Genomic DNA, 27,509 nt, shown 5'->3' with positions numbered 1-27,509 from the left:
TTTCAGAAATAAATAGATAAATAATGACCCATCGGAGCGGTGACTCAAAGTGTCTGCTGCCCTCCAGCGTCCACACCTCTGGAAACTTGTTGCGGTCACAACAGCTAGCGGCTAGCTCCCAGCTAACGTTAGCTGCTCAGTATCCAGCAGCAGTCATAGCGCAGAGAAACTCGTGCTCCGTCCACAAACCAATGACAGGGACACCCAGCTCACAAGCATGCGCCTGGACATTGACTGATATCTGCTTCTTCTCACCGACGCTCCGTGAAGCGGTCTCTCGTCTCTAAAGCGCAGTAACTTCACTCGGTGAGTCGCCCTGCTGCTAGCCGTTAGCTTGGACTCCAAAATGAAGTTAGCTAACTTCACAGGTTGCTGGCTAACACTGGGTTTGTATTTAATGTAGCCGTATGCAGCACAGTGTAAACTAAACGACACAGATTAAAAAAAACATACATTTTGAACTAAAACTGCTTTTTTTCATTCCTCCTGTAAAGCTACGATGAAGTGATTAGCACTGTAGCATGTAGCCCGGGTGAGCTAGCAGCGTTAGTTGAAGGATCCTAACCTCTGGTGAAGTCAGGTATCATAACGTCATCTCCACTGACGACATCAACAGCTGGACCGATGCTAACTGTCTATTTTACACGTGTCGCTGATAGCGTCGCGTTTTATTGCTAGTTGCAGACCCGGTAGCTTACATATCAAGCTAACGTGAGCTAATCATTTCCCATAAAGTGTGAGTGTGATGGCTGACGCTTTAAGTTTACGGGCAACACCCCTGGTCATTAAGAATCTGCACTTTGTACGTGAATCACAGGGTAATATTTAGGTGGTCAAAATATTTTCGTGGCTAATGCTAATCGGTTGCCTGCTTCACCGTTAGCTGTGCCCACTGTTTGTTTACGCAAGTCCGGTGATTGCTGATAGTGTTTTGGTGGCAGGCCCGGGCTTGTCTCGGGACGACTGCATGTAGTAAGTGGTGTTTTTAATCGCTGCAGAACATACACTTTTCAATCAGGATACACGCGTATGTGTGGATAGTGCAGATGGAGCTGTCAAAGCTGCTAGTAATGTTGTGCAATGAGTAGCTGTTGCATGCTAACCCCTGTCATCATCACCCTCAGGACATGGATCCTGAACGACTGAAACGAAGAGAGGAGATCCAGAAAGCAATGAGCTTCATCCAGTAAGTGAACCTCTGGTATTGACATCTAATGGCCCCTCCACAGTTAGCTAGTGATACCATGACTGAATGGCCAACACTGACAGCCATCTTATAATTCTGTCAACAGGTCATCGTTGCCTTTTCCAGAGCCTGAGAGTTATGAGGTTTGCATTTGACCCCCTTCATTGCTGCACATACAATATGTTCAATAATCTCTATCATCTTCTTGCTCATTTTGCTGATCCTGAATCTGACCTAATTTCATCTCATCCTCAATCTCCCTCTCTCCTGCTTCACTTGTTCCCATTCTTTTTTCATCATGTTACGTCTCATTATTTCTTAATGTCACCCTTTCCTTACCCCTTTCAACCCTCCCCCACACTCCTCCTACATTATTCAATCTCTCCTTTGCGCGCTCCCATCAGCCATTCCTGACCCAGTTGGTTTGTAACTTGCTGGACGAGGGCAATTCTTGCTATCGAGATGGGGACTGGCGCCAGGCGACCCAGCAGTATGGGGAAGGGATAAGCGTTGCACGCTACGCCCAGGCAGAGGCCCTTGTCATCCCTCAAGAGCTGCTGGAGGGCCTCTATGTCAACAGGGCTGCTGCCTACTATCAAACGGTGAGGGCGAAGGGGCATGAGGTTGATGTGACATCTCCAGTTACATGACAAGATGTTTACATAGATTATTATATGGATATTGGATGACTTTTCATACATCTATTACTGGCAAACCAATTTAAACTGTGGTTCCCAGACAATAAATATAATCACTGGGAAATTATGACATGATTTTATGAGCCACTAAATTAGATTTGGGAAGAATCTGCTTGACTTATGTTACTCAAATGGCTCAACTTTCATCTGTTGTAGTTACAGTTAATTAGTTTCAAATCTACGTTGCCAAAGAAACTAGCTAGCTTTTTTTTTAATGCATTTTTTAATCTGATTATTATACTATAAGCAACAGAGTTCATGAAATGTGTTTTTATTCTGAGCCACATAAAGGACACTCAGTTGAAGAAAGGATTTAACACGATGTGGCTACTCATTCCAATCGTAAATTTGAGTTCTACATTTAAAAAAAATCTAAAATCATCTTTTTGCAGTTTCAGTGGAACTCTTTGCAACACGCTTGTGTTTCTGTGTTAAATCACCCTCAATGTTTCCTTTTTCTTTTTCAGAGGGAGTATGAGAGAGGTGATCAGGACTGTGACAGTGCACTATACGTGTCCGAAGGCAGTCGCAGGGCTTTGTACCGCAAAGCACTCTGTCTGAGGGAGCTGGGACGACTCCGAGAGGCCTATGAGTGTGGAACCAAATGTCTCCTCACAGCACCACACGTATGTCAGCAATGAAAATGTTGATGCAAATTACTTTTAACCACATCATTGATAACATCTAGTGTAAAATTATATTTTAATGTTTTCCCCCAGAAATTGGTAAATGGAGCTCGCTAAAGCACTTAAATGAATCCAGAAATGTGGAACAGAAAAGAGAAGTTCAATGTCAGTGTTCATGTTGAGGGTCTTTTTGTACTTTATCTTCCAGGACCGACAGGTAACAGAACTGGCCCAGGATCTGGCCAATAAACTGGGCCTGAAGGGCCGTAAAGCTTATGTCAGCCCTCAGATAGAGTCCACAGCCAGTGATGGGGAGAATCATGGGGAAACATCCCCACCCACTGGAGAGGTGGGTGCTGTTGTCACACTGTAGAGCTTGTGATGTGGTGACTGAACAAGAGGTTAATAGAGTTAAATACTCTCTTCTTCTTTAGATGTCCTCCAATGGGCTGGAATCACTGGGTGACATTGGACCAGGTACAGCAAACAGACAAACCTTGAACATTTCTGAACCCATACGCACACTGATGTCTTACCACGGTTATCCCCTCTTTTTCCATTGCTGTTTCCAGCGGACATGTCCAATGCACAGTGCATCCCAGCTCCTTTGGCCACACCCATCCCAGTCAGTGATGAACCGCCGAGCCCCGTAGTGTCCCCATGCACCGATTTGTCAGAGAGCCCCAGCAGCCAGGCCCTGCCTCCCATGCCGTATTCTGTCCCGGTGTCCGAGCACATGGAGGAATGCAACAGTGTCATCAAAGGTGAACTAGACAGTCTGTTGGAATGCATCCCCAAGAAAGTCAGTGAGGTGAGTAAAGGACACAGAGAAAGAAAAAAGAAATAAAAGTGTTGTACAGTCTTTCTGTGCAATCAGTCTTTTGATTTCCATTATAATTTCTGTAAGAAAGGTTGCTTAATCACTTTAACTAAATGGAATTCCTGCTCCAGAATACAGTCCAGGGTGCTATCCCCACCAACCTTCCCAACACGGCGGTTGCTCTCCGGCCACCGTACTCTCCCAACCTTCCGGCCCCATCTCCACAGCTTCCCCCAGCTTTCTTCAGCTCCCCTATCAGTGACATGCCCCCTCTGGAGTCTTACTCGCCGCTGGCCCAGCGGGACCAAGGCTCCACCCAGGCGCAGGACGCACTGGGAAGCTTCTCCGCAGGGGCTTTGGATGTAGAAGGAAAAACAGGAGTCGCCGCTGGCGGGCTGGACTCATTGTCTGAATACACTCTCCCTGGTGAGCTAAGTGATAATAGTCTGTGTATCATTGATGTGTAATGTTGAGTGGTGAGAAGGCTGCAGGCTAAATTTGTTGCAAAATAAAAATGTACATGGATACCTTGCTGTTGCTCAGCTACCACAGTTCCTTGGGAGTTGGCTTTAACCTGAGATGTGCTTCAGCAGTACACCGTGTGAGTCAGCATCTATACAATGTGGTGTGATGTTCTTGTGTCTGTGGTCTTCAGGGGGACGAGTGTGTCACAGCTTCATCCCGGGAATTCGCACCAACAATGCTGCTCATGCAGTGAGTATCACACACACACACATACACACAGTATTCTTCATCATTCTTCATCTCTTGCAATTTAATAGTAGTGTTGCATTAACAGCCATCTGACCATGCAGTTATGCTGCTAAGTAGCGTTTTAATCTTATATTGATATCCTCGTCCTCTTCTTTAACAGAACGGTCCGGCAGGAACAAACTTGTCTCTGCTCTCCCGGAACCCCCTGGCAGCTACGCATGAGTTTCGACAGGCCTGTCATGCCTGTTACAGTCGAATAGGTTGGTTCAAGTCCAAGACATCTGAGTCATTTTGTCTTAGTAGTAAACAGCAACTCTTTTTCCTTTTCTAAATACTCACAATGCGATGTTGCTTTCTCCATCAGCTCACAAACAGACAGTGCTGTCCAAGCATTTATTTTAATCATTAGTGACAAATAAGAAATTCTAACATCTGTGTAACTTAACCTGCTCTTTCCATGTCTCCTTCACAGGTCCTCGAGTGATGGACTACAAGTATCAGCCAGAGGCAGCACATCGTTGCAAGAGAGATGTGCTGTTGTGCCGCCTCAAAAACACAGATGACCCCACCTGGAAGAGGATCCGGCCCCGGCCTGCACGGAACAACTTCCTGGGGGCATTTGTTCTCTGTAAAGGTGTGTTTGGGTTGGGGAAAAAGTAACTAACATTCAGATGCAGCTGACTTGTGTTTATATTTTACTTTACATCCTCACTCTTTCTCCTCTCTGGCTCCTGCAGAGGTGCAGGAGCGTCAGGAGTGCCAGTATGGGGAGAATTGTACTTTTGCCTACTGTCAGGAGGAAATTGACGTGTGGACACAAGAGAGGAAGGGCGCATTGAGCCGAGAGCTGCTGTTCGATCCGCTGGGCAGCACAGAGCGACGGGCGCTCAGCGTCACCAGACTGCTGCAGCTCCATATGGGAATGTTTATGTTCCTCTGTGAGGTAAGACCACAGTTTCTAAAGGCATTTTAATGTTGTGCTTTTTGTCGTCTTTCGATCTCTCATCTCTTTCCTCTTTCTTACAGGAATGTTTTGACAGTAAGCCTCGCATCATTAGCAAGCGCAGCAAAGAAAACTTATCAGTCTGCTCAAACCTCACAGCTCGACACCCGTTCGACGATAACAAGTGAGCATTTAGTATTTTATATAAATCAAAGTCCCACAATTATGTTAAAAAAACCAGGATGGATGAATGCACTTTGCACTGTTTTCCTGTATCATGAAATACTTGTCTCTGTGTCTGCTGCAGGTGCCTGGTGCACGTGGTGAGGTCAGCCAATGTGCGCTACAGTAAAGTGCGTCCCCTGCACCCTCTCTGCCAGTTTGACGTATGTCGCCACGAGGTCCGTTACGGCTGTCAGCGCGAGGACAGCTGCTCTTTTGCGCATTCTGTCATAGAGCTCAAATGCTGGGTCCTACAGCAGGACACTGGTGGGTGAAGCACACACAGTTTAAGAAAAGTAATATCACATTGTTCAAACAGGGACAAAACCATTCATATTTTAACTGCAATTAAATTTAATCCAGTAGGCTACACTGTGTTACTTTCTACTGATATTAAGTTTTAAGATGTTGCTATGGAAAAGGTTATGTTGTAAACAAGAGCATATTCAACACCAACAACTACAACAACATTCAAAGTAACATAAAAAACAAACAAACCATGATCTATGCAACAGAGTGTGTACTGTTCGTCCCGCCTCCTGTGCGCTACACAGGGGCAACCCCTCACATTAAAGCTCTGAAGATATTGTGACTGTGTCTAATTGGAGAATCTCCTGCTGCGTTCTTCATATGTGAAAGTCAGGACCCTGTTTGTCTGTACAGTATTTCTCAACTGAAATAAGAATGCCTTTATTGTCATTGAACAGGGTGTACAATTAAATTATAGTTTACTTTCTATAAGCAACTCCTGTCCGCTCTGTTCTACAAGTGCCACTTACTCTTCACAAGTGGACCAGATGGTCAAATCAACTTCTCCTCATTGGGTCGTTAGGCCATTGGTTAAATTTGTCCCTGTTATAAGTTGGTTTTTTTCTCACAGAGGAACTCTCTAATATTTTCTTCAGGTATCACCCACGAAGAGATGGTGCAGGAATCCAAGAGACACTGGCAAAGGCTGGAGCAGAATGCACAGAAGCAGCAGAAGGTGAGGAAATTAAGCTGTAATCTTGCACCATTTTGTTTTGCCTGACATCAATAGACTTCTTTTTTCATTTTAGTTGAGTCATCTCAAAAGCAGATTGTTTTTTAAGACTGAGTCATGTTGTCAGAGTAAGGCTCTGTCGACAAATTTCAATAAAATCTTTCAGATGGTTGAACTGGATTAGATTCAACTTTATTGTCATTGCACAAGTACAAAGCAATGAAGTGTATAAATGTATAATGTAATAATACAAAAATGTATAATACCTTTCTGCTTTTAAATGTACGCTCACTGTGATGTTGCTCTCATTAAGTGATTCTTCTTTCTAGTACAATGGCTGTGTATCACCCAGAATGCTTTTCAGTTTTGTCCCTGTTAACTTTTTACATCTCTCTTTCTGCGTCTTTCAGCCCATCCATTTCCCCCACCCGAGCAGCGTACCTACAGGAGGAGTCGGAGGAATGGGGGGCGGGATTGGAGGAATTGGGGGAGACGGCCTAGGTGGCGGAGGCGTTGGACCAGTGGGAGGCATTGGGGTGGGGGGGTTGGGAGCAGCAGCAGGACGGGGACGACCCCTCAACCTGAAAATGAAATTTGTGTGTGGCCAGTGCTGGAGAGAAGGACAGGTTAACGAGCCCGACAAGAACCTCAAGTACTGCACAGCCAAAGCACGGCACAGGTGAGAACCAGCTACCTATAGACACGACATTTACTCATAACAAGGCCGGTGAGATGCTGTTTTGTGAATACGATTTTAAAGGCTGACACAAACAAAAGCAAGAATCCAAAAAGCTAAATTAGTTAATGTCTGCTTGCTTGTGTCTCTTTATAAACTTTGGATTCTTTACTTTAATCAACGTCGGCTCTATGTTTAGCTGGACAAAGGAGCGTCGGGTCCTGCTAGTCAAATCCTTTGAGAAGAAGAAGTGGGTTGTTGTTCGGCCTCTGCCTTTCTCCCGCACCTATCCTCAGCAATATGATGTAAGTTCCTTCTTTTGTTTTTTTTTGCAGTGGTCACACACTCTTTTTCCTCTCCGCTCCCCCCGCCCTTCCACCTCTCACATGTTGAATGCAGCTGACTCTGTCTTTGCCCGGGGGAACAGGTGTTTTTGTGAAACTCTTCAGTCTCCTTGCTATGAAGTGCTAATGGAGGTTTCAGTGTTTTCATATTGGTTTCCATCAGTTTCTACTGGTTACATTCAATCCTTCTTTCAGATTATTTGAATGTTAGTTGATTAAAGTAAGTGTCAGTTAACAAAATAAAGTAGTTATTGTAGGATTAGCATTTTCTAGTGTTTAATTTTAAACCAGGGCTCTGTTCTGCCACTGCAAACTTATTTCCACCGTTCCTTCAGGATTAGGACTGACGCACATTACACCTGTTTGCCAGGAGTATCCTGCCAGGGTGTCCTCTCTCCACTCACCTGCCTGACCTGTGTGGAGTAATGCGCCTCAATGCAGTTACGCTGCCAAGGAGGTGCCAGGCTGGGCCACCCTGTTGCAATGCTGCCATTATCACTCTGTAACCTCCAATGTTTGCTTGTCTCTCACCCAGATGTGTGTGCATGTGATGAAGCAGAAGAAGTGCCACTATATTGGGAACTGCTCATTTGCTCACAGTCTGGAAGAAAGGGACGTCTGGACATACATGAAGAACAACAGCTGTAAGCTCCTGGTTCCACCCCGAAACACTGCAGGAAAAAAATGTTGTGGTCTGATTTGATCTCATGCATTTAGATCTAGATGTCTCATTCTTATGTTAAACTTATGTTATTATTTATCGCAGCAGGCTTATTTTTATTTTTTTTCATATTTGTGAAGGTGTCGTTTTTATCTAGGTTTGTCTTAGTTTTCCAATCATGTCCTCTGGTTCTATCTCATGTTTCACCCTTTACAGGCAACACAAAGGCCTGTTATTGCTCTGATTTGTGAAGTGTCTACTCCACTGCACTGGCTCGTAACGCACGATATTCATGGTTACTGAGGTCGTCTTCCTTTTTTCTCTTTCTCATCCTCAACCCTCTGCAGTGAGAGACATGCAACAGATGTATGAACTGTGGCTGCAGCTCACCAATCAGAGTAGACGCACAGATAGCTCCGCTGTGACGCCGCCTCCAGAGGACAAACAGGTCACTATAACAGCAGATTACACAGAAAGCATGGTGAGTGGGAAATTTGGCTTTTTCTGCACATCCATCACAGCCTTTCTAGATGTTATCTGGAGGTGTATATGTGAACATAAATATTCATACGTTACCCTGCAATCTCCTGTGTATGAAGTCTGTGCACAGTAATGTCCGATTGAGCCGATGTGTTGATAGAGCTGGTCATTGCCCAGGGAACTTGGAGCGAGGCAGCGAGTGAGTGAGCTTGTCTAACCCCTAAATCTGTCTTATCCTTTCAAGTTTCGTGGAAATCAGTAGTTCTTTTGTAATTCTGCTGACAAACAAACAGATTTGCTTTCAGAATCTACTTTATACAATGGTTGGGAGGGAAGGGACCTTTACATTTCAGTTTGTTAATGTCAGTGTGATTGAGTGATGGGCTGTGTTGGTGTGTTTGGTTCCAGGGAGGACGGCGATTGTCAGATGGGGATGACCTCTGAGTTGCCATGGTGACCAGATGCACCTGATTGCCGCTGAGCTGCAGCCAGACACAGACAGGCCTGCCACACCAGCGACTACGGAAACAGCCTGTCACCTTTCCAGTCTGACCTCCGCTAGCAACTCTCCAGCAGTGCAAGAGCAAATGTACACACAACTGAACATTTGACCCCACACACAAACAGACAAGTACACACAAAATATACATTCACACAACACATTACACAATTTTCAGGCACCGATTAACACAATTAGATAGCTTCGTAAGTTAAAATACAGGACTTAGCTTTAGCATATTTTTTGTACCATGCAGCAGTTACACAGCAACTTTAGGTTCTCCTCCAGCACAATATATTACAATCCCACAGACAACTAGTTCTGACATAAAGAATCAGCTAGTATCCCCTCGTACTGTTTGGACTGAGCAACTCTGTGTCCACTAGCAACCTCTTTCATTTTTGTTGTTTTAAATCCTCGCAGCACTGAAACAGTTCTTGGTTGGGCGCGCTGGTCGCAGCTCTCAAATATCTCTTGGTGATAATTCAAAACTCAGTTGAAGCTTAGTGCTCTAACACAGAAAGTTTAAATCTAAACTTCAGAGTGCCAAAAATGCTAAGTCCTCGGTGCTGTCGATGGCAGTCGAGACTGATATGGAAGAGGTTCTTGGTGGACGCTTCGTCGTTAAGCTGCGTATCAACCAAATCCCACTCTCCTTCTTTTTTTGGAGAATAATGATTTTAAGCATTGTTTTTTTCCGAGGGGAGTTGTACTTCCTTGTTATATTGTCTGCCATATTGGTAGAACTCAGTGAATGTAACGCCTGCATGGGCCTTTAAAAACGAGGAAGTTAGTAATTGCAAAGGTTGTGGAATGTATTTAATTACACCTAAAATGCTCAAAAACAGATGTGTAACATTAGCTTCCCCCCTCTTTATTGTTAGAATAAAAGTCCTGTGATAGTTGTTTACGGAATCATACCAACTGGTCCAGTGAAGAACGAGCCCGGACACACACACACACACACACACACACACACACACACACACACACACCTCCACACATTAAGACTATAGTTGCTGTCGCCCAAGTCCAGGTGAATCAAAGCATGCTTGAATACCGGCTCCTCTGGGGTTGGAAAAAAAGGATGATTAAAATAATGTTCTGGCAACTAGATCTTAATGAAACATCTGTGGCTTATGTACACAAAGGCTTTAAGTAGTGGTTTGCGGTGTTGTGTGCTCAAAGCAGTGGACAGATGTGAACCTGGTGTCACAAGGCTACAGAGAGGTGACTGCACAACAACACAAAGTCCTGCCTGAGCTGCTCTCAGCAATAGATAAGTAGACATATTAAGAGTTCAGACCGCAGATGCCCATCAGGAAATGATGACCTCACTTGGGCTAAAGCACAGTGACAGTTCTGACCGTGCTGAAGACTTAAGTTGCGTGAAAAAAGATAAAAGCTTTTGTAATTAATAAAAAAATTAAATCTGCTCCAGATAAACAATGATTTAAAGACTGAAAAGAAATGATAGGGAAAAGAAAAAGATAGAAGGATATTTTTTTTTAAGATTGGAGAAGTCGCTGCATCTTCAGTCAAACTGGGGTCATTATTTCACTGCGCACCCACCATGCTCCCTCAGCCTTCAAATGGAAACCTGTGTTCCTCATATGCTCCCAAATGTTTTGTTCCTGATGGCTAACAGTAGCTCTGAGATAAAATAAATAAATACATTTATCGCGGGAAACCTGCCAGCTTTACACAGGGAGACAATTCACACCGCATATTGTGCCTATAAGCAACACACGCACATGTGACACTAACACACGCACACGCACACACACACACACACACACACACACACACACACACAGAGGTAGAATATCTGCTGTCATCATATTCTAACCTTTAATGTGGAAGGAGACACGATGGAGGTATGTCTATATTCAGATACATATACACACATATTATGCATATTTACGAATAATGGTATACTACTAATAATAATTGATAACTTAGCGGTTAAGCTTAATAAATATATAACCTGAAAACCTGTATTGATTACATAGAACTTCTTGTTATTGAGGTATTGCTATATGACATGTATCGCTGAACTAGATGACTATAGTGATTTTTTTTTTTTTTTTAATGATTCTTTTATTTTGTAATTTTTCCTTCTGTGTGGGTTGTTCCAGACCGGGTTTGTTTGTAGGGACTGCAGCGGAGGTAGAAGTTGATTTGTGATGGTTAAAACATTGAGAGCAGAGATGTGGAGTAAATCACGCAGCTCCGAAGGTCATTTTGGTTTTTCAGCAGCTGTAGTGTGTGTTCAGACGCATGCAACATATAGATAAAATGTGCACAGGCTGAACTTTATATTTAAAATATAATTTTTTTTATCCAGGGTGGCTTTAGTTCAGCTTCAATTCCGATGTTGCAATTAAACAGTACTAAGAACCTTATGGCTAACCCTGGGCTACACTAGGTGCGTGTGCAGTGTGTAATGGCCGTGTCGCTGATCTGTTGCGTGGGTTTCTGGTATGACTACTGCATTTCCATGAAGAAAAGCAGCCTATGAATTTAACTAAATACCAGAACTCTAAGTTATGAAATCGGTGCAGGAAGTGTTGCAACTATCAATTTTTGTGACTGTTTGTGCACGCAGAGAAAATAGGCAGCGACTCTCAAGCATCCAGTGTTGCCCGGGCGTAACGGGCGCAAAAAATTGAAGTTGAAACAAAATCGTTTTATTTCGTATAGATGTGATAATTAAACCACAGAATCGTACATTTGTTTTGTCTCACCTCTGTCTGCAGTCCCACACATTTAGGCCGCCGGATAAATACTAAAGAGCTAAATGGTTGTGAGGTCGCAGGCTGTTAATCATCCTGCACCTGAAAACTGACCTCAGATTCTCGGATCAGCATTAATCGTCTCTCAGTTTCAAAGCTTCTCAAAGTTTTTCTGGGATTATTGGTATCAAGCCCTTGTCTGGAACAGCCCAGGTATTAGCTTCTTTGAGGGATTGTATTACTACTACTCTTAGTATTATGATGAATATGATGACGATAATGATTGCTATCTATTGACTATTTCTCTTCTATATGCTATTGATATATGTATGTTAATTGCAATGTATAACTTTCTCTTTATATATGTATCCTTGTATGAATATAATAATTTACAGTAAATATGCATCTGTGTATGCGGCAGTGCACAGCTCCATCTGGGAGGCAGTGAGCAGAAAGACTCCTGATAGCTGCTGTAGTAAGGCGCTCGAGTTTTTGGATCCTACAGGTGGTGACCACCATTTACACAGTATGGTAGGCGTACTATGTATTAACGCTGTCTGAGCTCTGTCTGTAGGCCTGAAGAGAGTTTAAAGGGGACAAAAATAGATAGTTGATGATGAAAGTATATATATTGTAAACTTTCCCCTCTTCAGTGTCATCTTACCAGCAGAGCTCTCTGCTCACTGCCTGTGCTGTGCATCTTTCTTTGTTTTGAGTTTGAGTCTCCGGTCAGGGACAAAAGCATACATAGAGGCCTATATACTCCCGTATAGCGCCTTATTTGATATACTACATCTATAAGATGATACATACCCCTATTGTATAATCCTTCTTACTATATACAGTATATGATACCTGATACCTATTATAATACTTAGACACCCTCATAAGGTAATTTAGATAAGAGATGGTGGAGCTGTTTTTTCCCCTCTGTGGCTGTGGAAGAGTTTGCTGTTGTCGGTGACGTGTTCCCATCTTGTTTTTCAGGGAGTTTTCAAAAAGGACAGGTTGTTAAGAGAGCGCAATATACTTTTCTGATCTTTATCTTTCAAGTGGACGAACAATTTTCCCATCTTTGTTTGAAGTCCTGCGTTTAGAGACCTGCTGAAGTGAATGTTTTGCCCGAAAAAAAAGCTGAACGTTTTAAAGAAGGCTCCTCTTCCATTGTTGGAGAAAGACGAGCATTGATTATATAACACACAGAAAGACATAAAAAAAAAAAGAGAACTTAAAAGTGTGTGCTTTGTGTTTTGTGTGTGTTGTTAAAGGCAAGCGAATCATGTCACTAATTTAAAAAGAAGGCCAGTTGCTGCTGCAGCTTCTGTACACAAAACAAATCTCACGTGGAAATTGTTTGTCAAGAAGGATCTTCCGTCATAACAAACACAGTAGATACTCTGTCAGTCTCGCTTATCAAGTACAATCAATTTGCTGTAAAAGTGAGGAAACCCGTCCATGAGATGTGAGGTTTGTCAGGGAATGGACATTGGCTCTGCGGCCAAAATGACTGCTTAACTGTCCTGTCATCTGTGGAGGACATTTGGTCTTTAAATTATTCAATTTGTGTTTATCTTTTCTTTTTCCTGATCCCTTATAGCTTAATGAATACTGTGCACCAGTAAGAGAACGTTTTGGAACCTGAAATTGAATAAAAGCCTTGGGCTTTAAATCTCTTTTAACATTGTATGCTGTATTAGTTGTTTTTTCTGACATATGAAGCGTTTTCACATTCTTCTCAAAATGAATGGAAGAGTTTATTCCCCCAAAACACGCTTCAATTTTTCTCATAACTACAATACTGAGTTTGTTAAAAGACGGGGACTGTCAATCAGTGGTGACGTCCTTTCCTAATATCAATTCTACAAGCCTCTGCCTTTAACCTTCCAAGCTCCTCCGAGACTTTAGCACCAGAAAACGTGTGGGGTCTCACTACCTCTATTGACATCACTACAATTGTTGACCCTGTGTGATGTCATGCTGGTGTTTAAGCAGTCAGGCTGGTTTATTTCTGCTGTTGCTTCCGAACCTTTGAAAGTGTAATTCATTGATTTAAGAGTTGGCTTGAAGGTTCTCTTTGTCCATTCTCTGAGTAAAACGACTCATGTCCTGTGCAGTTCTGGTTATTCCATCTATAGTTAAATTCAACGACGCGGCTCTCAGCTGTGAAACACGATTCCCAGTCATTAAGTACTCATGTGACACCCGCCCACCCACACCCATCCCTCCCACACCCATCCCTCCCACACCCATCCCTCCCATCTCTCCCATTCCCAGTAACCTTTATAGTTGGTGTCATTTGATTTGCCACAAAAACACACACACACACACACACAAACAAACAATCTTAATGAATCTCTTTTCATTCGATTTGAAAATTATTATTGGTTGTTAGAATTTTTTTTTTCAACAACTCAGATGAATTAAACCAGGGTTGTAAAGAAGTGGAAAATACAAGGCCTCTTTTTGTACTGTATTTTTACATTTTGTTGTTATGTGTTTTGTTTTATCTTCTTGACTTTGTTTTCTCTTTTCTCCTCCCTGGTTGGAAATTCATGATCACACAAGTGGACCAAATCTCTTGAAAGCATTTAATAAACAGACGTTTTAGAACGAAATGTGCTTTTCCCTTTTTATCAAAGCACACACTTCACGTCATTGGTGGGGGGCTCTGACGTCATCGCATGTAGGTGATGGAACACGTGATTTTTATTCCCACACTTGATTTTGGTTTCATGCTTTTATTCCGAGAAGATTTTGCTCATTGTGACGAAGAAAAAGCAGAATTTGAAAATTATCAAAAAGGAAAAACTGAATATCTCATATTTATACTCTTGATGTTGGAAATTTAGCTCAGATCCCTCCCATTGCTCTTGATCGTCTTTGAGATGCTTTTAAATTTTGACTGGAGACAACTTGCGGTAGCTGCAATTCAGTAGAGTTGATGTTTTAGAAAAGAACACAGGCGAGGAGGTGAAGGAGCTGCCTGCAGAGCTCAGAGACAACTGTCGAGGCACAGATCAGGAGAAAGCCACCAACATTTTCAGCTTTAGTGAAGAGTCACGGCTGCTTCAATGCTGCTTAAAAACAAGTGGGACTGTTCACAGAGCTGGCCGCCTCATCAATCTGAACAATTAGGGGAAAGTGCCTTGGTAACAGAGGTCACTAAGAACCAGGTGGTTAGTCTGAGCCCCAGGGATTTTGCATGGAGAGACTGCAGCACTCCTCTGCCCTCTGGGTTACAGCAGAATGGTCAGATGGAAATCTCTCCTCAGTGAAATCACCTCAGACTGTGAGATTGAACTGTTTGGCTCAGTTCTAAGCAGGATTCCTGCTGAAAACCATCTGACGTTCATCACCTGTTATATACCTCTCCAACAGTGGAGTATGGTCGTAAAAGTGTCAAGCAGTGTTTTTTTTCCCCCTGCAGCAGGGACAGGGAGATTGGTCGGGGTTGAGGGAAAGCTGAGCAGAGCAAAGTACAGAGATAACCGTAATGAAAACCTGTAACATACGTTCCAACAGAACTTTGCCCCTATAAGCACATACAGTGTACAAACAACACAGGACAGCCTCAGGGACACATATATGAAAGTCATTGTGTGGTCCAGCTGGAACATCTCTGTCAGCGGTCATGACGAAAACTACTTAGCATTGAGTCATGCACAGTTAACATGGAGAAGAGTCAAATCCTGCTGGGCACCAGTAACAAAGCATATTGGCAAGACCCAAGACGTTAGCCTTAAGAAACTGATCCTGTATACATTCAGTTATCATTAGTTTCCCCAGGAATTTCAAATAGTCCCTGGTTAACTTATGTCATAACAATCACAAATGGAGTATGAAGTACAGAAACATATTCTTAGTAAATGAATATGAATAAAATCAAGAATCGAATGATCACAAATGATATCGTACTGCTGGCAGACTGGTTTTATATTGTTAACGATTTCACACACAACCCAGATTAATTTCAAAAGTGTGTCTGTGAAACTACATATTCACAGTATTATGAATGAATTTGTTTTTAATAAGGTTCACTTTAATAGTCCCATTCTTCCGACAGTATGACTTCAATATAATAGTTATATCATTAATATCTTAAATATATATATTCTTTCTTTTTTGAAACTCACAGTGAGCGTATTGAAGCTCCTTTTATGCTCGACGAACTTTATTTTGCGGTTTTGCCAATTATTACTATTTTGTAACTCTGTTTTAACCTTAGGTAATTCGGCCGCGCGTCCTGATTGGCTATCACCGTGATGGACACAGGTCCCGGTTCATCGGCGCTCTTTCCGTGCCTCACCGGGGAAACGCGCTCTGCTGATTGGCTGCAGAAGCGAGGGGGGTGTTGTCTGAGGCTGCTGACAGCAGTAACTTGTTGAGTTCATATGTCCAGCACAGTTTTTTATAATATATTCACAACGACACAGACACCGGGGACCTCGTGCGCTCTTCTCTTTGATTCTAACATTAATGCTTTGATCTGCTGCGGATCAGTTCCCAAACATTATATTCCCACTATTCAACTCTTCAGTCGCAATTTAAAGGACTAAAAAATGACTGCAGAGATCCCGGAGGTTTTCAGGGCTCTTCTTGAGCATCCATTTACTCTGCCGGCCTTTGACGAGAACGGTGAGTGGCTGTCAAATCAAAAATGTGTTGTTGTTGTTGTGTAGTGATTCAAACAGCCTCGCGGGGCTCACTGTGAATCGATGGATTGATTCAATGCTAAAACGCTGGATGCAGTGCGATCAGCGCTTCGAGACGGATTACTGACATTTCTGCAAAAGACTGCGTGTTTGTTGCGTAATCCGTGCGGACTGATGTGACCGTGTGTCAGCTGCTGCCCCGTGGCCTCACTCGCAATCCAAAGGTTCAGTCTCAAGGAAAGACGCAGGGACTTGTGGGGCAGCTGGCAGAACAGGTACAGCAGAAACAAGGCTGGGAGCAATTATGTTTGCAAAAATAAAAGTTCGTTCAGTAGTCATGTGACAGGGAATAGTTGCAGGACGACATTCAGGTGGAGAAGCTGTTGATTTTGTGATGTAACATTACACGCAGCTCTGAAACATCACTCTGAAATGGGGTTTTAGTGGCAATTATTTTTGTATTAGTTGTTAATATTCTTATTTTGGCTGCTTCAGTTGAATGAGATGAAAGGTGATCATCTCTAACTGCCTTATGCACAGGAGGCTGATTAAAGGCCTGGGTGATAAGGCTAGAAAAACATATATCATAATTGATATAAAAGTTTTCATGCTGGTCGCTATTGATAATTATCATGATAAATTCTATTTAAAGAATAGGTTTTGCTCCTGAATGACAAATAATTGATAAACAGACGTAGATCAGTGATGTGTCATACTTGCACACTGTGCTTTAACAATGCATTAATTATATTGGTATATATTGGACTATTGTTGTAATGCTATTGATCATAATGTCAGTAACACTTGTTGAAGAAATATCTTCCCACATACTAAGTGCTCGTGGTTTGAAACAGGATAGTCTACTCGCTCAAACGTTACACATTGTGTTTCTGCTCAACAAATTCAATCCCCATGGGATCTGTTGATCAGACAAACGAGTTTACAGTTTACCCACTGTGGATTAGCTCAAAGATAACGTTCCTATTGTTTTCCTTCTCCTTGATGTTTTACTGCTGAGTGAATGTTAAGGAAAAAACGCACTGTTAATTCTGCAAATCCCACCAAGGCCCTTTGTACTTTCACGATTACATCACTAGATGGCTCTGTTTTCCTTATCTAGACCACATTTAAATCTGTTGGATTTTAGGGGCAAGCAATTTAATTAAAACGAGAGGTTTGCTAATGCTGCTTCCGGCCGATATCCATCACACTTTGGACACTTCCAAAGTGTGATGGATGTCACAGAAATCATACTTCCCTGTCACACTGTATCTGTGAAATGTCCAGTGTTATGCACACTGTAGTACTTTGGCTACATGATGTTTCATTTGTGCAAACAAACTTATCAGAGCTGTGAAGCTTCAGTTGTGTTGGAGGTGTCTAAGATTAAGTTTAGGGTTCATGACACAAAGTGATTCTGACGATCTTACAACACAGTAAAATTTTAATATTGGATGAACTGCTTCTTTTTGCCAAATATAAAGTACTTATACAATTATATGGTTATCTGTCCACGATCAGGCTGCAGGGCCTGATCAACAACAGAGTACCACTGATCATGACCACAGTCGTGTTGACATAACTTGTTTTTAAAAAATCCAGAAACGTTGCCTGATTATAGACAGACAGATTGTCCACTTGAGTCAAACATTATGTGTCTGCGCCTCTTGACTGTAAATTTCACTGTATATCATAGTAACACAACCCAAAGTTACAAGTGAATACAAACTATATATATGATCAATTTGATATTAAAATCATTTTGACCTCATTAAAAAGGGAACTACATGTTTCCCTGAGGTTTTACTTATGTCTGCTTTACACTCCATAAGTCTCTCAGGTAATTGAACAATCTATCAATACAATATATATATAAACCCCCTTCATACAGGTTAGTGCAGTTCAAAGTGCCTCACAATTGACCGATGCACTAAGAATATGACAAAAAATTATAAAAATGCTGATAATGAATAACCATTTAATAGATTTAAAAGCTATAATAAGAACACAATTTGAGTGCTATAAATATAATAAATAATATTCAATAAAATGACCACAAAATGTAATACAATGGTTTTGATAGGGACCTACAAAATAATTTTTATGACCCACATATACCTGTGCCCCTGGGAGTGCTCGTTCTGACCACTGCGTTTATCTCAAGCTAACCTAAACCTAATCCTAAATCCAAATCTTAACCTACAAACAGCCCTTTGACTTTGTTAGGGCCAGACAAAATGTCCTCACACTTATGGTACTGAACCAAAATTGGCGCTTAGAACTATAAATAGACACACACACACACACACAGACACACAGTCACACACAGCTCAAACACGTGATTACAAAGTTGAGGTTTTGTAACCCATGTTCTCTAGTCCCTAATCCCACCAAGTTTGTGTTTACAGTTTTTTTTTTAAAGTTTGTCACATCTCATAATGACATTTAACTGTGGGGGAATCATTTTGACTAATGAAGTGGAGTTTCATTGTGGTAAATGACAAAGCTTGGTCTGTGATGTAAACCCAGCAGCCTTGGCTCGGCTCATGTGCTCTTATGCAGCAGCGGCTGACCTTGAGGCTCTTGACTCTCCTTGCAATGTTGTGCCAAAAACAGATCCTGTGGGAGAAATAAAAGCAACATGTGAACAGCGCCACCCTACAAATACTACCTCCTCATACATCATGTGGATAGTGGCCTCAGGTGTCTTTTACAATTCATCCAATTGGTGTTGGTGCAAATGTAATAATCCATTTAAGTGCATGTGCATCCTGTTTGTTTTAAATGATTCATTATCTCCACCAAGGAAGTTATGTTTGTATCTGTTATTTGGCAGGATAACACAAAAACTACTGAAGGGATTACCATGAAACTTAACGGAAGGATGGGTCAGAGAAGAACACATACAATTTTGAGTGTTGACCTGGATCAGGGAGGTTTTTTCTCCACTGTCTTAAACATTGCATAATAAGGCGTTTTTCAAAATTTTCATTGATTTATCAAAGAATAATTGCATCTTGGATTAAAAATCAGGTGTGTTTAGGGCACTAATTTAAATGAGTTTGTGCAATTTGGATCAGATCCATATAAAAAGATGCAGATAGTGAATTTAAATGTGGTTTCATAAGCAGATTGCTGGGCCTTGGGGGAGATTAGATGAAATAAAACCAGATAAGATAATCCTTTATTAGTCCCACAACAAGGAACTGTGTTACAGCAGCAAATAAGGAATAGTGAAGTACACTTAGCTAAGGTAATAAACAAGTTTTAAAAACAACACAATAGACACACAAGGAACTATTAAAAAAATAGAATTATGTAAATGAGGAAATTGTATGCATGGGAAATTGCAGTTAAATAAATTGAAAACCTTGAGTGAGATGTGTTCTGCTGGGATTCGTGCTGACTGTACTCTGAGGGACACTCCACTTTAATTTTGCAAGTACATTCTGTTTTTGTTTTTCACCTGAGGAATGCAACATTCAGTTTAGTGTGGGGTTAGTTAAACATTTTACTGCTCCACAATAAACAACAAGAACTATCATCACAGCGAGCTGAGGCTGTGTTTGTGATCCCCTCCTGTTTTGCTCGGAGCTGTGCGACTGAGGACGTGGCTCTTTACCCTTATAGTCTGTCTCCTTGGCTGCAGCGGTGCACCCATCCTCAGGGGGCAGCGAGGGCCGCCCATCGTGAAGCTCCGGCACTGCAGCGCCACCCTTCGTGCAAGTGAGCGAAGCGGCGCAGCTCCAGTGGGCGGCGCCTGTAGATATGTAAGAGCTGCAGCTGCACGTGTGTACACATGTGATCTGTGTGAGCTCTGCAGTTAGATATAAGATATAAGAGTCAAGATTCAAGATTCAATACTCTAGACTCTACACTCTAGACTTTATTTATCATGTGCACAACAGTTACATACAACAGTCGTTGGCAATGACATGCTTGAGTCACAGGCTCTCTTCTAGCCATGCTCAAAAATATTGCACAAGCAAAAAATGAAATATAGAATGTTAAAAACTAAGTACAATATATAAAATAAAAATATACACCTTAAATTGAACCTTTATCATGTCTTTATGCAGAGGATTTCACAGTATGGCAATTGCACCTCAGGGAAAGTTGTAAAACATTTCGTGTTTGATCCTCGATCGTGGAATATATAAATAAAACTTTATTATGATGACAAACTTCCATAGGAGCAGTAAAAACAAAGTGAATCCACATCTCATACATGAACTGTGTCAACATGTTTAAAGCTCCTGACACGTTTTTCCTCCATATGGACCATACATAACTTGTCAACCAATCAGAGCCGAGGTTGCTGCTACATGTCAATTGCTATTGGCTCGCCCTCGTAAACCCCGCCCTAGATAGAGCATATATCAATCAATATTTATGAGGACGCGGCTCTGTCAGCCAATCAGCTCCCGGTCTGGGGACGTGTTTAAACCGGTAGTACGGACTGTGTCTCTGATGTTCAGAGGAAGTGGGTCATCTCGGCGCTTTCTCCGGTTCCATGTTGTTGTCCAGCGGGAGTGTTTGGGGTTTGTAACCGGCAGAGGAAGCTCGTGACGACGGTAAAATAAAACAAGAGTCGGGAATTGAAGTTTTTCTACGTTGTTCTCGTCGAAAAACAACAAGCGAGAAGCGGAAACATGTCGGGAGAGCCGATTGTTATCACACTGGAAGCGGCCACCGGGGCCCCGAGCTCTTTCCCGGTGGTTTTGAAGAAAATAATGGAAATGCCTCCACCGAACATTCTGGACGGGGACGACGGTAAGAGCAGCGACACCGACGGACAGGAAGCAGGGATGTGTAGATCAAATAAAACAAACAAGGTCAACCGGAGAAACGACTTCGGAACAATGTGTCCTCACAACAGTGTTAGCGCTGCTAGGCGAGTTAGCATTTGTGCTACAGTACCAAGTTGTGCAGTGGCGCTTCGTGTGAACCAGACTCAAAGGCCCCTCCTCCACTTCCACTGCTCCGGTTACCATGGAGCACTCTTCCTCTGCTGAGATCACAGTGTAGTTTCTTAATGGGGATTTGTGATTATGGAAGTTACGTGTCAAAGTTTGTGCTAGCAGCTGACTCTCATCGTGTGCCATTAAGGGCTTTGACATTGCAAAGCTACGTAGAGAATAATAAAGTGGATGAGAGAGAGAGTAACAGTGCAGTGGAAGAGATCATTGATGCATTTCTCTGAGAGCTTGTCTCACATATGAGGAGCTGAAAACCTGAATGCTGCCTCTCCTTGTTCGGCTGTGACACTGGAGACAAAACCCAGACGAGCACTAAATCAGTCAGTAAATTATTCAGAGCTTATTAAACCAATGAGGACGTCTATTCTGTGACCGACAGGGAGCCAGTGTAAAGATCTGGACTCACCAGATCGACTGTAGCCTTCCAGTCAATAATAATCCAAAACAGGACTTCATGTGATCAATCTGAAAAGTGGCAGTCAAGATATCCGAGGTGATGTGTTGCAGATCTTAGCAGCGAATATTATTTGTTCTCTATTCACAACTGTTGCTTGTTTTTCTGAAAGGAGATTCAGTAAAACCAAAAGTAGTGTTTGTGGCCTGAGGCATTTCTGGATGTAGGCTCTTTAGCTTAAGAAAACTAAGCACGCCCTGCCTCCTCAGTAATGATAACCATAATCAATACATTTTATTTCACACCACCTTTCTGGAAACCCGGTGAACCCTTACAATATATCATAGATAAACAAATGAATAGTTAAGTTAGCAGCTGTCCTGTTGACCTCCCTGTGCTTAGACACAAACCTGCCCTTTGTTGACATGTCATGGCAAGCACATCTAATATCTGTGAAAACATTCTTGTGCCTTTTGCTGTGTTTCAGATACAGACAAAGAAAAGCTGTGTCTGGGAGATGTCGAACTCGGGGGAGGGGGTAGCGATATGGGTCCTTCAGCCGCCTTGACCCCTGCTATCTGGGAGAAGACCATTCCTTACGATGGTGAGAACTTCCACCTGGAGTACATGGACCTGGAGGAGTTCCTCATGGAAAACGGCATCCCCACATCGCTTGACGAGGTGCCCTCGAACAGCACCTCAGAGGAAGTTGTTGTGAAGAAAGAGAAAGTTAAAGTCATCAAGCCGACAAGCGTGTCCCAAGCGGCCCTGCTGCCCATTCAGGAGTTGGACAGTTGTGAGGAGGAAGTGGTGATCATCACCAGGGGCGACTCTGAGTTCATCTGTGATGTTACAGCAGGTAAGTGGGGACTGTTTAGGAACTATGGGGCTGCAGGGGTTCACTAACTGTTGGGAAGATATTTTATACAACAGGAAACCAAGTTTAATTGTCACAGAAGCAGAGTTCACCTCAATCAGCTAGGCTCCATGACTGTTTCTTAGCTGAGCAGATTGAGAAACACGATGCTGGCTCCATCCCAGAATGTCACTTTACTGAAATTGATGCACTTGTTCCTGCATAGCTAAGATAACTAAAGGGTTATCAGAAGACTGCACACGTGACAGTGTCAGAGCCACTCGCCCACCCTGCATACACCATGGAGTTAAGAAAAACAATACTAGCCTTGGTCAAACAGTATGCTTGGAACTGGCTAATTCCTGCTAATGATTGAGGTTTGATCTGCAGATAACATTTCACTTTTCATGTTCCTCCCCTGCCCGCCCAGAGGTGACCACTGAAGAGGAAAGAGCGACCCCCGAGCCAATCGAACCCGAGGAAATCGAGGTCGATATCAACTACGAGCCAGATCCCACAGATTTGGTCCTGTCAAGCGTGCCCGGGGGCGAACTGTTCAACCCACGCAAACACAAGTTCTCCGAAGACGAGCTCAAGCCACAACCTATGATCAAAAAGGCCAAGAAGGTGTTTGTGCCTGAAGAGCAGAAGGTATGCAGGGCGAAGCAAGGGTAGCCACTTCAATACAATACAGTACCTGGGTAACAGCTTGTTTTCATTATGTGTGTGTGTGTTTTATTGAAAATAAACAAATAAGAAAGTCAAACTTTAGCATAAAACAGGACTTTTTGCAGTTGTGCACTGAAATTAATTTACATTTGAAAACATTAATGTTAACCTAACCTTTTTTTTGAAGCTTGAAGTAGTGAATTAGTAAAACTTCATGCTCAGGTTGGTTTGTGCACAAGTCAAGGTGTAATATTTGGTTTCCAGTTTATCCAACTCCATGTTACAACAACAGAAGGTTTCCCATTATTACAGTGTGACGATCATGTCGACCATAACTCAAAGTGTCTTATCAGACCACAGTGTGATTTGAACTATGATAATGTCCCATGTTCTTATGGCCCCTTTATTTACATGATACTGTAGTGTTATAAAATATTATATAGAGAATAAGACTAAGGACTGTTTATCAACCTTAAAGTTTAATACAAGTTTGTTAGTTTGATTGGAATTCATCATCCACTTTATTGCTACACAAGTGGTGTGAGAGCTTCTAGACACAGCAAAGAAAAAGGCTGCATCATATTGTCTCTGTTCTGGCGACTGACAGTGACTCAGCAGTCACACAATACACAAACCGATCATTTCCTTCTTTTCTATTCCGCCAGATGACTGCGGATTTGTTTACAAGCACAAAGGAGCTTGGCTGTCAGCCATATATCAAATTTAGCAGAGGTTAGATTTGGGCTAATGCACTGAGAAAATGACACATGATGCTTTTCAACCAAGTTACCTTTGTAACTTCATTTTAGTGAGGCAGGGTATGGTGTTGTGTTTCACTGATTCAGTCTTGTTTTTGTTGTCTCTTTCTTCTCGACCTCTCCAGGATGACAAGTACTGGCAGAGGAGGAAGAAGAACAACGTGGCGGCCAAACGCTCTCGCGATGCCCGCAGGCTAAAGGAGAACCAGATCACTGTCCGGGCGGCTTTCCTCGAGCGAGAGAACGCAGCGCTGCGGACGGAGGTGGCAGAGTTGCGGAAGGATTGCGGCCGCTTCAAGAACGTTGTGGGACGTTACGAAGCCAAATTTGGAACACTGTAAGCAGAAACAAAAACCATGAATTTGTAAAGAGACATCCATATACACCAACGCATCAGTCACTTTGTTTTTTATGTGTCAGGTTAGAAACATTGTTGAGTCTTGTTTGTCAGGCGTAACTGAAAATCTACCAAATATAAATTACGTTAAACAAAGCTGCTGAATATAAGAGTAGAGGAGATGGGGGGAGGTAGTCCTTTGATGATGGTTATATCTGTGTTGGCGGTTGCTCTAAATACACATGACCATGACCCCCCTCCTTGTTGAGTCTGAAGATACACACGTGATAGGGTAGATATTGTACTAAAAGTGTGATCGTGTGTGTGCGCGTGCGTGTGGATTTAAATAGAGCTGAGTGGTAATGTGTGTGTGTGTGCGTGTGTATTTACTATAGACTCCCATTATCAAAAATATCCAGGATATCAAAGCTGCTGTATTTACTCTACTTATAAAATCATATTCTTCCTATATGCTTAATTCATCACACATTGGTTTATTCATTCACTTACAGCAGCTGAATACATGAGATTTAACCAGGGAGCACCAACTGAACCCTGTGATCGTGTTAATAACGCTCCCGCTGCATAATGTTGACCTCTCTCCCTCCTCCTCCCTTTGTCATTCAACCTTCTTCTCTTCTCTTTCAAGTGAGGCGTCAGATGACCAATAGACAACCCCTGATTTATTTGTCTTACGAATTAATAAATCAAAACCACTTTGGTCGATTCGCGAGAACACTCGAATCGATCGGATGAGGACGAAGATGAGGAAGACGTGTGAGAGCATGACTGTTGTTGCCATCATGTAGATGCAATAGCACGTCACGACCCGATATCAGTTTTTTTTTCATTTTAATGACTTTTACCATCAGTGTGGGTGAGGTGAGATATTCAAGTGCTTCTTCAGTGCACGTGTATCATGACGTGTACTTTCATCATGTTTTGTATGCCTTTGGCCAAAAGAGATCGCCTGTGATGTTTTTATTTTGGAGAAACTGTTGGTTTCAGTTGAATTCTGTAGATGAGATATTCACATATTTAGGTAGCAGTTGCAATAGTTCAGACTAGATTCTTAGTCAGATTTATGATATTGTACAAATAAACAGATCTTTACAGGTTGCTTCCATTTGTTCCCGCATTTTATGATTTCTGCTTTTTTATTTGCATTTACGGAACACTCGGCTTTTCTTCGCTCACAGAAACATTCTGACTCTGGAATTTCCAGTGACTTAAGCTTCTTCAGGGGACTTCTGTAATTCAGTCATGGTCACTTCTCTACGTGAACACGTTACTCCTTAACCAGCAGTACAGAGGTGTACACTCTGTCCCCCCTGTTTCAGTGTACTGTGCGTCCTGCTGTCTCTCTAGTGCTGTGTCCGTCACTGATTAGGACGCCTGCTCAGCTCTCTGCAGGTCGTAGTGTTGACTCGTCCAGTTACGTCAGTCTCACTTAAGAAGTGTTGTGCATAGAATCCATTAATGCATGTACTGTAAATAGTTGTAGCCTAAATTTATTCTTTAGAAAACTTTTTCTCCTCGACATTATACAACTGTTTTCATTCACAGGACATAACTCCCATACTGTGCCAGTCAAGGCACAGTTGTTGGAGATATTAAGCAGTTAGTGTAGATTTCCTTTTACCTTAGCATCTCCTGGTGTCGCATATTGTTGGCCCTGAAAACAAAGACAGCTGTAATGCGTCTGCTGCAGGAGACATACTCAAAGTCATCAAGCTTATTTTTATAATAAATTTAGAATTAAATCTTCTAGATATACAACTAAGTCAAAAACCCTTGACTGGAACATATGTATATTTACAGTGTGTATTGTTTTTTAACAGACTTACAAACCAGATTCTTTAGAGGACAGTGTCTGTTACCACCTGATTTATTTGTCTGTTGGTTTTATGCTATTTTTGACAAACCAGGAAGTCTAGATACAAACTGTAATGTAATCTCAGTGTCTTTTTTTTATATCTGAAGCCTTTCAATGCAGTTTGCCAGTTTACAGAGGAAACACTGTTCAACATGACATCTGATCATTTCACTGTCCAGTTCAGACAAAAGGGAAAGACACTGTTATTTTGCTGCCATGCTTCCACCTATAGACAATGTCCCTTTAACAATATAAATTCATTATTATGCTCTTTCCATGTTGAAAAACAAATATGATAGTTTGTTTTTTTAGCGTTAGAACCAGTAATACAGATTCATCTGTTAGTGCCTCTTCTCAGTGGAGTAAAAATCAGGATTACCACATTCATCTACATTTATGGTGAGGAGACCATTTTACTCCCATCCTTGTTGATTTCAGTAAAGAAAGAATCACACTTTTCATAACAAACCAATCACAATTTTAGGTATTATTTAGCAGGTAATGATGTTCTTCCTGATTCCTGTTTTAATAGTTTTTTAATGCTTTTGGAGATTGTATCCACTCTCTACCTGGAACAGGTCAGTTTGTTAAAGTTGACAGGTTCTTTTCAATCCTCCTGGTTACATCTTTATAAAGAAATGTCTTTGCATTTTGACTGTGGCTACCTTTGTCCTGTATATACTTAATATAAATAAAGCCTTGTTGAATAAGTCTTTTCCTGTGGACATGTTTCAATCCAGTTCAATCATTCAACATCCAATTGATGAAAATAGTGAAGAATCATCTGACAGGGTCAAATTTCAGTGAACTATGACATAAATAAAGCAAATACAAAAACATTAATTCAAATGCTATTCATTTACCAAGGTTTCATGCATGAAATGACTTTAAAATCTTAACAGATTCTTTAGTTATTCCCCTGATCATTTTAAGTCACATTATTATTTTGTCTGGTTCTCCACTATCTGAACACAAGTCACTCAGTTTTCAGTCCAACTGCTGCTGCAGTGAAAAGACGTAGTGAAACACTGCCACCTGCTGGAAGAGGCTGAGGAAGCTGTTGAATGAAGAAACTGGGTTGAAGGTGATTCAGCTCATTATCTAAACAGACACCACCTCATAATGGAGAGCATTTTTTCCCTAATGGATTAAAATGCATGTTTACTGAGTTACATCCTGCAGATGGAGATCAAAGTCTTCAGGACATGGATTCATTGAACTTGGAGCTTGCACCTTTCATGGACAGTTTATTTCAAGTTTGAGAATTACTTGCAACTCAATTGATTCTTGTTTTAATGTCAGTGGGTAATAGCACATTGAACAACCCACGTCTATGTCTAGTTCAGAGATTATTAATATTGAGCGCTGAGTGAACAACCAACACTGAATATGCAAAACATTC

At 41.9% G+C, this 27,509-nt stretch overlaps 2 protein-coding genes across 5 annotated transcripts; both read left to right on the top strand.

The window, feature by feature from the left end:
• The first annotated feature begins 65 nt into the window (after nucleotides 1–65).
• On the top strand, nucleotides 66–14,201 carry zc3h7bb (zinc finger CCCH-type containing 7Bb). 3 transcript variants are annotated; one of them, XM_020082895.2, is made up of 22 exons: nucleotides 66–306; nucleotides 1,125–1,186; nucleotides 1,293–1,329; nucleotides 1,591–1,788; nucleotides 2,352–2,510; nucleotides 2,719–2,859; nucleotides 2,945–2,987; nucleotides 3,083–3,321; nucleotides 3,462–3,756; nucleotides 3,986–4,044; nucleotides 4,205–4,304; nucleotides 4,517–4,678; nucleotides 4,782–4,987; nucleotides 5,071–5,171; nucleotides 5,295–5,476; nucleotides 6,115–6,194; nucleotides 6,602–6,870; nucleotides 7,067–7,172; nucleotides 7,747–7,855; nucleotides 8,220–8,353; nucleotides 8,472–8,551; nucleotides 8,761–14,201. In XM_020082895.2, exons 2-22 carry the CDS (start codon nucleotides 1,128–1,130, stop codon nucleotides 8,807–8,809), a joined length of 2,808 nt encoding a protein of 935 aa, XP_019938454.2. In that variant the 5' UTR covers nucleotides 66–306; nucleotides 1,125–1,127; the 3' UTR covers nucleotides 8,810–14,201. The 3 variants fall into 3 exon arrangements, with proteins under 3 accessions (XP_019938454.2, XP_019938456.2, XP_019938457.2); XM_020082897.2 differs by lacking the exon at nucleotides 8,472–8,551; XM_020082898.2 differs by lacking the exon at nucleotides 8,472–8,551 and having other exon boundaries at nucleotides 8,220–8,320; nucleotides 8,761–10,322.
• A 1,787-nt stretch (nucleotides 14,202–15,988) lies between these two features.
• On the top strand, nucleotides 15,989–26,819 carry tefa (TEF transcription factor, PAR bZIP family member a). 2 transcript variants are annotated; one of them, XM_020082906.2, is made up of 5 exons: nucleotides 15,989–16,221; nucleotides 22,099–22,470; nucleotides 22,898–23,118; nucleotides 24,020–24,231; nucleotides 24,881–26,819. In XM_020082906.2, exons 1-5 carry the CDS (start codon nucleotides 16,146–16,148, stop codon nucleotides 24,900–24,902), a joined length of 903 nt encoding a protein of 300 aa, XP_019938465.1. In that variant the 5' UTR covers nucleotides 15,989–16,145; the 3' UTR covers nucleotides 24,903–26,819. The 2 variants fall into 2 exon arrangements, with proteins under 2 accessions (XP_019938465.1, XP_019938464.1); XM_020082905.2 differs by lacking the exon at nucleotides 15,989–16,221 and adding an exon at nucleotides 20,647–21,011.
• The last annotated feature ends 690 nt before the right edge of the window (nucleotides 26,820–27,509 follow it).

Source organism: Paralichthys olivaceus, chromosome 21 (assembly GCF_024713975.1).
Source record: "Paralichthys olivaceus isolate ysfri-2021 chromosome 21, ASM2471397v2, whole genome shotgun sequence".
Lineage (NCBI taxonomy): Eukaryota > Metazoa > Chordata > Actinopteri > Pleuronectiformes > Paralichthyidae > Paralichthys > Paralichthys olivaceus.
The sequence above is the reverse complement of the archived record's forward strand: the minus strand, read 5'-3'. Positions and strand labels throughout refer to the sequence as shown.